Raw genomic sequence first — 13,318 nt, 5'->3', positions numbered from 1 at the left:
CGACCAAGGTCATACATAAACTCCTGGGCAATAAGAACATTATCAGAGATGCTCCGCCCTGCAACAAAAGCTCCCTGCTCTGGGCTGATAAGTCTAGGTAATATGTCTCTCAATCGTCCTGCTAGAATCTTAGCCGTTACCTTGTACAGTGTAGTGCACAAACTGATTGGGCGGTAGTGGCTCGGCTCAGTCGGCCCCTGTCGCTTTGGGATCAAAGTAACAAAGGTCCTATGCCAATCTGGAGACATCGTCGCCGTGCTGAAAAACTGCTGGATAGCATCAATCACATCCTGCCCGACTATCGTCCAGTACCTACGGAAGAATACTGGAGGAAAATCATCCGGACCGGGTGCCTTATCCCCCGCAAGGGACCATACTACCTCCTGGATCTCCCTCCCCGACACCGGCCGGATCAATGCTGCTGTCTCCTCTACCGAAACCCCCATCGAAGGCAACGGTAGATCGATGGAAATCCCACTTCCTGACTGCTCCGTCCATCTGGCTCTAAAAAACTGCTCCAGCACCCGGTGAATCATATCCGGCTCCTCTGTCATATGGCCATCATCTCCCCTAATAGTTCTGATCATATTCCTCTGCCTCCTGATCAGTGTTGATTGATGAAAAAATTTAGTGTTCCGATCCCCCTCCAAAATCTATTGAGCCCTTGACTTCTGCCTCCAAAAGATCTCCTGTTGGCGAAGGAGAGAATCATGCAAGGATAGAAGTGATCTGAGCTCAGTCAACTCCCCTGCCAACAATCCTCCCCTCAAAGCCTCCTGAGACTGAAGCCTAGTGATGGCCTCCTCAATTTCCTCTACCCTTCTAAAAAATTTCCCAACCTCTTCCCTATTCCACCTCACCAACCGTCTCCTTGTCAACTCCAACCGCCGGGACACTCGATACATCGCATCCCCCCTAACAGGCATACCCCAAGTCTCACTCACAACTTCCCAAGACCGGGGGTAACAACACCAAAACTTCTCAAATCTGAAGGGGCAATTGTGTGGTATAGAGATCTCCGAGCTCACCAAAATAGGGCTGTGATCCGAAGCAATCCTCGGCAAATGACTCACCCGATACTCTGGATAGTCCTGAATCCAATCAGTAGTAGCAAATACTCTATCTAGTCTCTCCCAAACCCGAGCCGAGCCCTATTGGTTATTGCACCAGGTGTACCTTGGCCCCACAAAACCCAGATCAATCAGACCATTCGCTGAAATGAAATCTTGAAACTCTTTCACCTTTCTATTAAGATTAAAGGGCTGCCCCCCATCTTTTCTTGTGGATCATCAATGCAATTAAAATCACGTGCTATCAATACTGGAGCTCCCTGATCAACCAACCTGGATGCCTCCTCCCACAAAGTCCTCCGAACTCTATAATCAGTACTGGCATAAACGGCTGCCAATATCCACGGTCGCCCACACCCCTCAGATATCACCATGATAACTTCTTGATTACACCTATTGAAAATATCCAAGGTGCAACAATTCGGTTTCCAAACAACAATAATACCACCGGATAACCCAATGGATTCCACGGCATAAAACCCCCAAGATCTCGGAACTGCCCTCCAGTCCTTCTGTAGACTTCTCCCGGACAGTCGGGTCTCAAACAAAGCACAAATATCAGGACTATACAGTTGCACTAATCTACGAAAAGCCGGGGCAAAGGAAGGTTTCTCCGCCCCCCTGCAATTCCAGAGTATGATCTTCATAAATCATCGGAGTTGACGGCACGACCCTCTCCCTCTAGGCCGCACCCACCCTTATCTGACAATCCATCTTCCCTGCTTGCCTTCTCAGCCTTCCCCTGCACTGAGGCCATCACTTGGAGAAGCAATTGAACATGAGATGAATCCCCCTGTGCACTGTTAGTTGAGACACCCTGTGCACTGTTAGTTGAAACACCCTGTACACTGTTACTCTGTGCCAAACGACACACTTCATCCACGGTGATCAAACCGGGCACTGTTGCCGAAGGCATCGCTCCCCCGGCTTCCCCCCTGCCGACGTCGTCTCCCCCCGCCTTGGCCCGAGTCGTGACTCCCACCAGCTCCGGCGACTGCACTCCACCCGCTGCCATCTGCACCGAATCCACAGCAGAAACGAGCCAAGGAACCGGTCTCGGTGTTGCCAGATCACCATCTCGTCCAGCCCCAGCCAGCGGCGCCGCTCCAGTCGGCTGATTAGCCTTCGGCGTAGTCGGCGGAGGCGAGCTACGGCTTCGTCGGCGACCCTTGCTGTCGAGACGCCTCATCTCCTCTGCCGGAGTGTCCCCACCGTTGGATCTGAGCAAAACCAGATCATCCACCACAAGCTTACCTGAGGTCGGGCTACGGTTTTGTTTGAGTGAGCTCGGGCCCGCACCATGTAACCCAGGCGGATGCGGGCTTTGCTCGACACCAGCCCACCCACGAATCGGGCTTTGGCTTGCCCGCTCTGGATATGGCCCATTGGCCTGCTCACCAGCCGGACCGACCGGTTCAGAGCCCCCGGTCTGATTGGTTTGGGTTGGGTCAGCTCGCTGGCTCACCCCGGCCTGAGACACCGTAGCCCCCCCGGGGTGGCCCCCTCCACCGGACGGGGCCGTCGAGGAAGGACCTGCTTGGAAGCTCTCCGGCGTCTTCCGATGGGCAAATTTAGTCGATTTCTGCCATCCGCCATGGACCACCGAAGGACTTGCCACACCCGATCCCTTTGCCGCTGGGCTCAACTTCGAACGCGCCGGCAGCACAGTCGGGTTCGACCCACCACCACCGGACTCAGGTATCTTCTTCGACCTATTCCCTCCATTTGCCGGCCGGGGAGGGCGGATTTTATGGGTGACCAGCCACGGGCCAAATGGCGGAGCCCCCATGGTTCCCTTCCCCTTTGCCTCCCTTTTACCCGAGGTATCCATAGGGTTGCGCCCCTCCTCCGTCGCCGCAACCCCCAAAGTCTCCACCGGTTCCGGTTCCCTCGCTGCCGGAGAGTTCCAACTGCATTTATCCTCATAGTGTCCCACACGGCCACACTTGTAACATAGGGAAGGCAAGTTTTCGTAAAGGAAATCCTGCCAGAACTTTATCTCCGATCCATCCTTTCTCCCTTTCACAAATAATCCAGGGCGCAACGGCTCCTTGAGATCCAATTCGATCTTCACTCTAGCAAAGCCCATCTTCTTCCTCTGATCCGTGAATGAATCCACCTCCAGCGGCTTCCCGGCCTTCGCTGCCAATTGTAGAATAATCGGCGTCCTCCAAAACTCCAGAGGGAGCCGGGGCAGCCTCAACCAAACAACACCTCTGCCGATGTCATCCCTGCCGGGAATGAAATTTGGGCGCCATCGTTCCATAGCATGAACCTGTCCAGCCACCATCCATGGACCAAACTTCACCGCCGCCTCCCGATGGTCCTCGCAGGCCAAGCGGAGAGTCATGTACCCATCCATCATTGTAAAGCACTCCGGATCGTAGTCGAGCTTCAGAGCACGGCGAACCTCCTTCATCACCCAGTCCGCTGGAACCTGCCTCCCTACGCTCCTCACCAGGACCGCCAAATCCTTCCAGAAACCCCGAGATTCCTCCAGCATTTCCTCCTCCACCTCCAGGACATCTGGGAACCGAGTCTGTATCGATCCCAGCTCCTGGTCAGTAATCTTATGAGTAGTCCATGCCTGGTGTTTCGGCGTTCCTTTGATCACCTCCGCCCATGTCGGACCCCTCCCTCCACCATTAGTCGTCGTCGTCTTCGTCTGACACCCTTCCTTCCCTATCTCAGAAGTGGCCTTCCTCCCCCCCCCCCCCCTTTCGCTACAAGCATCAGAAGGAGCTATTCATGGCCGCCCCTCTCTCCCACCTATAGAGTTAAGATTTAGGGTTCGTTTGGTTCACGGGAAGCATTTTTCCTCCTAGAAATATGATTCTTGAAAAGAAGATTCCTAGAAAGAGAATGCTTGGGAATGTACTTTTGGCATATTTGGTTAAAATGGAAAAGTAACAGATTTCCAGAGTGCTTATGTTTGGTTGACCATCTACTTTCCTGAAAAAGTTGTGTAATTCTTATTATACTCTTAATAAAAATTAGGACTTTAATGCCTCTTTAATGCTGAAGGGCCTTTTTGGGGAAAAATAAAGATGGAGTGATTCTCGCCTCATGGGAAAGTAACTTTCCTATGTTTCTCATGGAAAAGACATTTCCATGAAATATGGGAATCATATTCCCATGGGAATACAACTTTTACATCTCTCTTATTTGAAAACTCCAACCAAACAAGAGGCATCTCATTACTTTCTCATAACCACACTTTCCCCCTTCTTTTTCCGCGAACCAAACGAGCCCTTAGAGTTACTATTTGGGGAATGGAGTCACCGGTGGCTTGGATGGAGCCGAGCCTTGAGATTGACAAGCTGAGCTACGAGATCTTCTCCATTCTTGAGATTATCAAATTTCAGAGATTTATTTGTCCGGGCACCTTCCAATCAAAACCTCCAAGGCTGCGGGCCCATGGCTTCTGCCATGCAGTACTATAGTCACCTAGTGGAACCTCGCGAAGATGAGGAAGTTAAGCTTCCTCAGCACCTGCTTCCAGTGCTCTTGTTCCTTAATATCGGTGAACTCTAAACTCCAGCAGCGGCGCGTCAAACCATACCGTCAGAAATTTGACGGATAAATTTGACAGGCGCGATCTCGTTCTAAACTCCAGCAGCAGCGCGTCAAGCCGTACCGTCAGAAGTTTGGCAGATAAATTTGGCAGGCGCGATCTCGTTCAACCCCAGCAGCGGCGTGTCAAGCCGTACCGTCAGAAGCTTGATGAGTAAATTTGATAGGCGCGATCTTGTTCCAAATCCCAGCAGCGGCGCGTCAAACCGTAGTAAATTTGGCATACACGATCTCGTTGTAAACCCTAGCAGCGGCGCGTCAAACTGTACTGTCATAAGCTTGGCCGATAAATTTGGCAGGCGTGATCTCGCTCCAAACTCCAGCAGCGGCACGTCAAACCGTATCGTCAAAAATTTAACTGGTAAATTTGGCAGACACAATCTCATTCCAAACTCCAGCAGCGGCGTGTCGAACCGTACCATCAGAAATTTGACCGATAAATTTGGTAGGCGGGATCTCGTTCCAAACCCTAGCAGTTAAAGACCCAATAAAGAGCGGGTAAATTTATTAAGACCGACTAAGTTTATCACAATCAATCATAAATCAATCAAAGTAAAATTTGGTAAGCTAATAAAGACCCAAATCGTAGCGTCAGTGATTAGCGACACTTATAAGTGTTGGCATATTTTATAACTCACGATGTAAACAAAAAGCACCGTAAAGTTGGTTTTTGACGACAGCATAGCCGATGCTTTAGAAAACGTCGAGAATAAAACTACCAATGCTTTTTCACGGTATACACATTAAAAACCATCAATAATACTTGATTTTTCTGTAGTGAATTGCCAATCCTTATTACTTTCTTTCACAACCTTGCTAGGATATCCATTGATAAGATGAATCGGCAACGCGATAGAGGGTTGGGTTGCCTCAAGCCATTTGAAGGGTTAGAAGGTTGTCCATTCACCAACACCAGCGGAAGAGAAAAGAAGAGACTTTAGGCATTCAATCCAAGTATACGGGAACCCATAAAATTGTAGAAGGGATAGAAGGAAATAACAGTAGAAATTATCAAAAGCTTTTTCGAAGTCATTATTGCAAATTAAACTCTTCCATCCGATCTCTTGCAGTTTGTGATAACTTGGTGAGCGGAGATGATGTTTTCGAGGATCGAGCGATTTTGAATAAAGGCAGACTGCAAAGCATCAATCATGGCAGATAAATGAGGGCTAAGTCTCGTAATCTGGCAACCAGGATCATAGCCATTTAAAGGCAAATCAGGCTAAAGTCCTTTGGTGAAGTAGCTCCATCTTGGAGATGAGGGACGGGTATGCATGGCTAATAAAGCACGACATTCGTTTTTTTTTTTCTTGAAGAAAGGCAATTGGAGAGAACTAGCACTAAAAAAAACTTGCCTTTTTCTACTCTTTTTAAAGCTTATACCGATGCTTATAAGTGTCAGTAATTTTGGTGCCGACGTTTTAGAAAACGTCGCAAAAGTGGCAGCATTCAGAGAGTGAATTTTTTTTTTTTGCCAATGCTTTTTAAAAACATCAGCAAAAAAGAAAATTAAAGCGTCGGCAGTACTTATTCTAACGATGTTTTAAATCATCGTTAATTTTTTTAAAAAAATAAAAAGCTTAATTAATTTTTTGGGCCAAAAAAAATATAGGATTCAGCTGGAGAGAGAGATTAACAGACATTCTCCATTACTGGTTCCTTCTGCTTCTTCTTCTAAAAGCACAAGATAGATAACATAGCAAATTAAAAAAAAGGAACAAAATTAAAAGCGGAATAACACAAGAAGAACAATGGTGTTTGTTTTTCTTCTGTCAAATTATCTTTTACAATAGAAATAACCCCAGAAATTACACAGTGTGAACTCCAACCTTTGTGTTCTTCAGTCCGCTCTTCAACAAATTATAAATTACAAATTACAAAAAGGGTTTCAGAATCCCTAATCTCTTCTTCAGTCTGCTCCTCAGCTCCTAAAAAGAACAAAACAGAATGAATAACGTGAGCGAGAAAAGGGAAGATAGTCATCCCACAGAAATAAACCAAATGAATAATACAACGAGAATGAAACTGAAAACGGTAGGTGGGCGAGAATAATAACAAATATAATAATAGTAATAATAATAATAATAATAATAATAGAGTCGAACAAGAATGAAAAAGATTTAAAAGGAAGCTTCTTTGTCTCTCCCATCTTCAAATCAAGGGAGCCTCATTGCCTCCACTGGGGGCGATGTCTTCTCGCTATGAGCTTCTTCGTCTTTCCCACCCCCAAATTTCAGACAAATCTCTCGATTTTCCCCCCCAATGCCCCCACAATCCGCTCCCAAAACCCTAAGCCTAATGCCATTCCCCACGGCCGTCGAAACTCGGCGCCGGATCGCTGCCGTACTCGGTGTACCCGATGGCGATCACCCCAGAGAAGGCGAACGACAGCATCATTCGCACGTTGGTTTTCTAGATCCGCATGAGGAACCGCTTCAGCAACGCCGACTGCATGAGGAACCTCAGCCTCGACTCACCAGTAGCATCCCGAACGCCCCCATTTCCTCTCTTTCTCTAACCGAGGCTAGGGTTCCATTGCCTTGGCCTTTTATAGTGGCAGTTGGGTGGGAGGTGTGGACCATGGATTCCAATGATGCTTTTAAGTGTCGTCTGGCCCAAGTGTCCCGCGACGCTTAAAAGGGAGTGGTTAGGCGTCCGAAGGCGCATACAAGCGTCGTTTTAGATTGCGTTTAGGGAGAAAAAGTTAGGGTTAAGTGGGAGTTTAATGAGTAAGATTCCGACGATACTTATAAGCATCGTTTGACGTCTAGGCCTCCGACAACGCTTATAAGCGTCGTCTTAGGCTGGCTAAGTAGGCAGGAGTCTAACGACGCTTTTGAGCATTGTCTGCTACGATGCGAAAAGCATCGGCTAAGCGTGCAGGAGTCCAACAATGCTTTTTAACATCGTTTACTCACTCCCTTATTCGATGTCTGCCGATGCTACTTAGAAGCATTGGCAAGTTTTGGTGCCGGAGCTAAAGTTACCAAAGCCTTTACATAGCGTCGGCAGCAAGATGTCGGCAATACCCACTTTTTCTGTAGTGTAGGAGGTCATTGTCCCCTGTCGGTTTTGAACCGCCTGATAGCATTGCGAATTTCTGCTAAGGAGAAAGGGGCATAAGTAAGGATACAAATGGGTCGGATTAACTCGTGACCTGATCCAACCCGATTCATTTTGGAGGATTTGTAGGGCCAAGTCGGATTCTAAAATTGGACCCATTCTATTTTTTGGGTCAAGTCTGAATTTATTGAATTCAGATCCGATCCGATCCGACCCAACCCATTTAAAATTTGAAGAAGGCCCGAGAGATACCGGTCTTGGTCACCAACCATAAGGGGCCAATAGAAAGGTTGGGGGAGGTGCGAAGCCAGGTCAAACAGGTGTTTGAAGGAGCTACGGAAGAGAGTTTGATTGTAAAGAACATAATAGCTATGAATAATTTTATGCCATTGAAAACAATGAAACGAACTCATTTAATATCACCATCCTCCAATTATAATCACATGATCATTAAAGACCACAAGTAGAAAGAAGCAGACATTCAAGGCCATCTATCCACGCTAGTTCAAGAAAGAACACAGTCGCTTTTGTCATCATTGACACTTCCGAAGCGTGGAATATCTAGAACATTGCGAAACGTTCGAATAATGTAACCGGTCTGGATTTCCATGTCATTTATTACCTGTAAAAGGACCAGGCTGTGAGTGTGGGTAGAAGTCTCATTTTTTTATTTTTTTTTTTGAAGGAAAGGACTCGTAGATCTTGAGGACGAGTGCACTTTTGACGGGATTTTGTTGCACCGCTTCACATCTTATGGATCGATGAGCAGACGCAGCGTACTCACCCCTCCATCCAAGATTGGTTGGTCATTGCAATCGGGCGAATAAGTCGGCATAGAAATTATTATTGTATCAGATTTCCATAGCTTTCCACACCAAATTGCAGGAAGAGTCCAAATCTGATATTGGATGCTTCTGATTAACTCAAAGAGACCAAAATCCACAAGGCCTTCACGTGTCCTCTCACGACTTTCAGCAAAATCCTTCTTTTATTTCTTGCTTTCCATGTACGACACAAATAAAAATACACTTGTAGATGCGCATACCGACGAGATAAAGAAAGAATGGAGGAAAGGCTTGTTATTTTGTCAACCAGATTATCTAGTATAATAACCTGTCAGATCGATAGTGTATGGAGTTAGTCTTACTGGCACAATATTAATAAATTCCAGTATGCCAAAAACCCTAGGGCTAAAAGATCGGCAGCATCAAGATCTCCTCGTTTCTTGTTTCTTTCATCTTCTCTATTAAGCGAAATTGCGTACTGATGGATATGAATTTTGTGCATCCAAACGTGCCTTTCAGCTTTAAAGTTTGCAAGAACAGTGCTCATCTAAACCTAGATGAAAGGCATTCATGCATGAGTGTAAACGCTGCCAAATACTTTCTGGAAAAGAGAGAACAACTCTTGTGGTTCTTATAAAGGGACAAACTTACACAGCTGGTAGACTAGGACCTCACACGTCATTGTTTAATGTCCTGGATTCCTAAGTACATCTGAGGATTTTGAATGCAACGGTTATTGGAGATGGAAAGCCACTTGTGGAATTGTTTTCGTGAAGGCGATATGTGTCACAAACAATCAAATCTAGGTGGAGACTGTATGGGTGGCTGATGAGTTGTGTAGAATTACCATGGCTTAAGAGCTGAAGATATGCCCACTTGTAGCTAGAATTACAAGCATGAGTTTCACGTACTCAGAGATTAAAATTATTGTGCATGCATGTAACTACCCTGCTAATGGCATCAAGATATTGCATAAGGAAAATACAACAAAAGCAAAGACTTGAAGCCTTTTTATTCCTCCTCATATATAATTCTTCACCCCAAGGAGGGAAAGAAGGAAATCATATAAAGGAAAGTAGAAAATAAAATCACATCTAGCAGAAGGCTCATAGAGTTCCATGTTACAAGGCAATTACATCTACCAGAAGCAAAGAGTTAGCTCACAGAAGGTGGTGAAGAGTTACTGTTCGAAGCATCAGCTGCTGGTAATCAATCATCTTTACTGTTTGACCTCGTACAAGAGCTCCCTTCTGATGTGCATGTTACCTTCTAAAATTTATGCTAGCTAATTGAACAAGCCAATAGAGCATACATGGGAGTAGGGGGAGGCTTCGCGACGCATATATTCATCTATTGTGAAGGGGATTCGCGCCATTGGGGACCTTCCTCTTATCTGCTCCTGCCAAGTAATCTTCATTCGTATGGTTGTCATGGCTATCGAACATCACCACTCCACTCGGAGCAACCGAAAGGGGAGCCAAGTCTAAGAAGGTAGAAGAACGTGCTCCCTCCGCGAGCATGGTGGAGTGAAGGAAGATTACCATTTGCACAAGGAACACGGCAACGACCCAGGAGCACGACACCACCCCTCGTCTCCTCCCAAGGGAGGGAATCATGGTTCCATCTCTCAGAGAAGGCTCATTGATTCACTGCAAGAGCACCTATCTGTGAATGCTGGGTCGCAGCTGCCGAGATTGAGGTGGAGAATAGTAACTAGGTGGCTTGGGGTTGGCAAATAGGCGAGAAGAAGAGAGAAAGTTTGGCTGGTTGGTGTAATATAATTATTTAAATTTCAAGAAGGAGATCTAAACTAGCGTTGAAACTTCAGTGGCCAGCGGAATTCGAGGTAGTGGTCACATGAGCCGAACGGCTTGATTCCTGGAACCTTCTCATAGGTCTGGTTTTACTCGTGTTCGAAGTTTTTCTGAGCTGTTTACCATCTTCTGGTCTCCATTTTTTCTACATCTTTTCTTTTGGCAAAGTTTCAAGACTTTGTTCTGAATGGCATTAAGGTTTGTTTGCCATCCAATACTTAGCACGACAAGTCACCAGTGGTACTTTTGAACCTCTCTCTCCTGGATCTTCCTCTCATGCTCTTTCCTCACTTCCCAATTCTTTGCATCAGAAGTGCTTTGTCCAGGGGTAGGTATTCATTTGATGATGTCACTATGACTGAGTGCGTTAGGACTAGACCTGAGCTTTTCCATGTTAAGGGTGAAGAGGTGTGACGAGATGGGAGTGGGCATTAGGTTTGGAACTTGGAGGTAGTTTTGTTTCAAAGGTGGGGGCCCTATTTGAACATGGCTTGGCCTCTTAGTGACTCACGCTCGGTGTCCACAGTTAGGTTGGACCCATAGAGTCCGGCAACCAATTGACAAGTTGAGTTGGATCAGGTCTATGTTTGCGTCCAATGTAGTGGCATAAAACAACATAAAGCAGCATGCTATATATTTAGAAAGAAAACTAATAAAAAAAGGTTTAGGTGTAAGTTTTCTTGAAGCAGCATATAATGTAACCATCACTAAATCTTCAACTTACAAATATACTTGGTGTGCAACTTACAAATGTAAATATGGTAAAGGGGTGAATCAAAGAGGACTAGGAGATATAGAAGTCATTATTGAAGTTTTGAGCTGAGTTAGATCTAACCGGATTGGATCGGGCTGGGTCATCTAATGTTTGGCCCATCATAGACTTCATATATAAATAGGATTAGGTAGGAAAGACTTATATCCAATCTGATTTCTCCAATGACTTATTGTACTAAGCCAGATCCCGGCCATGCATCTGGAAAGTCAAATTGGGCCATAATTTATTGGGTCACGAATGTACGAGATCACAGGTTCACCCTGATTAGGCAAATATGTATTTAGATATAATTGCGAGTTTGAGCCTTATCATTTAATGGACTAGTCAAGAACTTTAATTACGTAACCTTGTCAATTAATATGCTAATTTGGCATAGTTAAACTAGATGAATTGGTTTAACTTCAGGGCTCGATCGGAAGGAAATCGTGCCAACGTAGCTTCATTATTGAACAAGTGAATTTGATTTAGAATAAGCTAAATCGAACTGATTTAATAAATGAGTTAAGACAGAACGGTCGGTTTACGAACAAAACTTAATTATAACCAATCCAAAATGTCATGAACTTTGTATTAGGTTCACCCCAAAAAGAGATCATTGTTTTTTCGGGAAGAGGATTAGTTTAATTAGATGTGGAAAGCAGTAAGCCCGGGAGAAGGCGACCTTGGGAGGTTTATAATTTTCTGCGGGCTGTGGGGCGTGACTGCGATCGCGCTTTTGGGGCCTCGCGGTGCGCCTCGCACCATCCGACTTTCCGTGCTTCGTACCAGGGACCAGCGTGCGTAAATTATAGGGGGGGCCAATGCAAGAGGAGGTTCCATTGGCCTTGCATTAATGAACCATTTGATATATTATTATATATCGCACTAAGGCCACTGATGCATGCTAGCTGGATTCCAATAGATTCGGCTGCAGATGCGACTCTCGGAGGACCGCGACAAGGAAATAGTATGGGATATACAATCAGAGACCCAAAGTCTACCTCATTGTTCCTGGTGGAAATCCGACTCATGATGTCACTGTACCTAATGCTGAGCTAAGGGCAACTTGGAGCAGGTACCATTTATATAAAATTTTATCTATAGACCGATCTTATCTGAAGGGAGACTTAACCATAGTGATTGGCTGGAATTGAAAGTAGACTGGAGATAGAGACCGTGCACCCCTACTTTGAGATACTTGGTGATGTGCTAGTGGGTGTATTTCTTTCTGAGTAACTCATGCCTAACGCGTGACCAATAGAGCGGTGGATTGAGTTGCATTTTTTGTAGCAGCACATTTTGGTAAAGTGGTGTGAACCGATAGTATAAATATGCCCACCGCTTTTTGAGATATTTTAGTTTCTGATTTTACTAGATGTATTCATTTGAGATCTATATGAATTATTCTGATTTATTTCAAAAAAAAAAGGATAAAAAAATAATAATGATAGGAGTTTTGGGGCTTCAGGCCTAGCTATTTATTCTCCTCTTATTCTTGTAAAAGGAGTGGAAAGCCTCAATACTTCTCATAATGTATTATCATTAGCTGGGCTATTTATGCACAACTGTTCTAAAGAATGGCGTGATCGAGGAGGGTAGCCAAATGCAGCCCTACAAAACCAATCGATATTCAATTTTAACAGCACTTCCCGGTCAAGAACTTGGCACGTTCCAAGCATTTTTGGTGGTTCCTAATTATGATTCTGCCCTTGCTAATTGGAGGGCATCATCAAGCAAAGATCATAGATCATAATCCAATGCTCTGGAAGTGGGTCCCGACCTATTGGGAGGTCCAAGTTGCTTTGGCCACCATTTCCCTTGCTGGATTGAGTCCGGCACAGTTCACGGTTAAGTCTACGGCTATTAATGGATCGTACTAATTTGGGCATCCTGAATACTGCTCTGAAAAAGACTTTGCATAATCTAAAATTTTAGGCTCTAAAACCCAAGAGGCATAGGGGGTGGGGGGAGCCTGTAAGAGATTAAGTGCAAAATTTAGGTTGGGCCATGGAGAAATTATTAGTTAGACCAGGTCTATTAGCTCAGCAGTAGATCGGTCCTATCAAGAAGTGCTAGATGTCATATTAAAAAAAAGAAGAGAAAAAGGAGCCGAGCATATTCGAATTAATCAGTAAGTGCCAACAGGCTTTTCACATTTGTAGGGGTATGCATATCTTAGATCGGGTCGGTTTAGATTATTTTTGAATCCTAACCAATTTAAACCGGTTTATTAAAATCAAAATTAAAACCAAACAAACC

General features: G+C 45.3%; 1 protein-coding gene across 1 annotated transcript; it reads right to left on the bottom strand.

Moving 5' to 3' along the window:
* Positions 1-1,713: 1,713 nt before the first annotated feature.
* On the bottom strand, positions 1,714-3,573 carry LOC120104538. Its single transcript, XM_039115843.1, has one exon. It carries the CDS (start codon positions 3,571-3,573, stop codon positions 1,714-1,716), a length of 1,860 nt encoding a protein of 619 aa, XP_038971771.1.
* Between the last annotated feature and the right edge of the window lie 9,745 nt (positions 3,574-13,318).

The sequence above is a fragment of the Phoenix dactylifera genome, chromosome 2 (genome assembly GCF_009389715.1).
Source record: "Phoenix dactylifera cultivar Barhee BC4 chromosome 2, palm_55x_up_171113_PBpolish2nd_filt_p, whole genome shotgun sequence".
Lineage (NCBI taxonomy): Eukaryota > Viridiplantae > Streptophyta > Magnoliopsida > Arecales > Arecaceae > Phoenix > Phoenix dactylifera.
The sequence above is the reverse complement of the archived record's forward strand: the minus strand, read 5'-3'. Positions and strand labels throughout refer to the sequence as shown.

Coding starts and splice junctions, on each gene's coding strand:
- LOC120104538 (XM_039115843.1), bottom strand. CDS start 3,573: ATGCTGGAGGAATCTCGGGGTTTCTGGAAGGATTTGGCGGTCCTGGTG.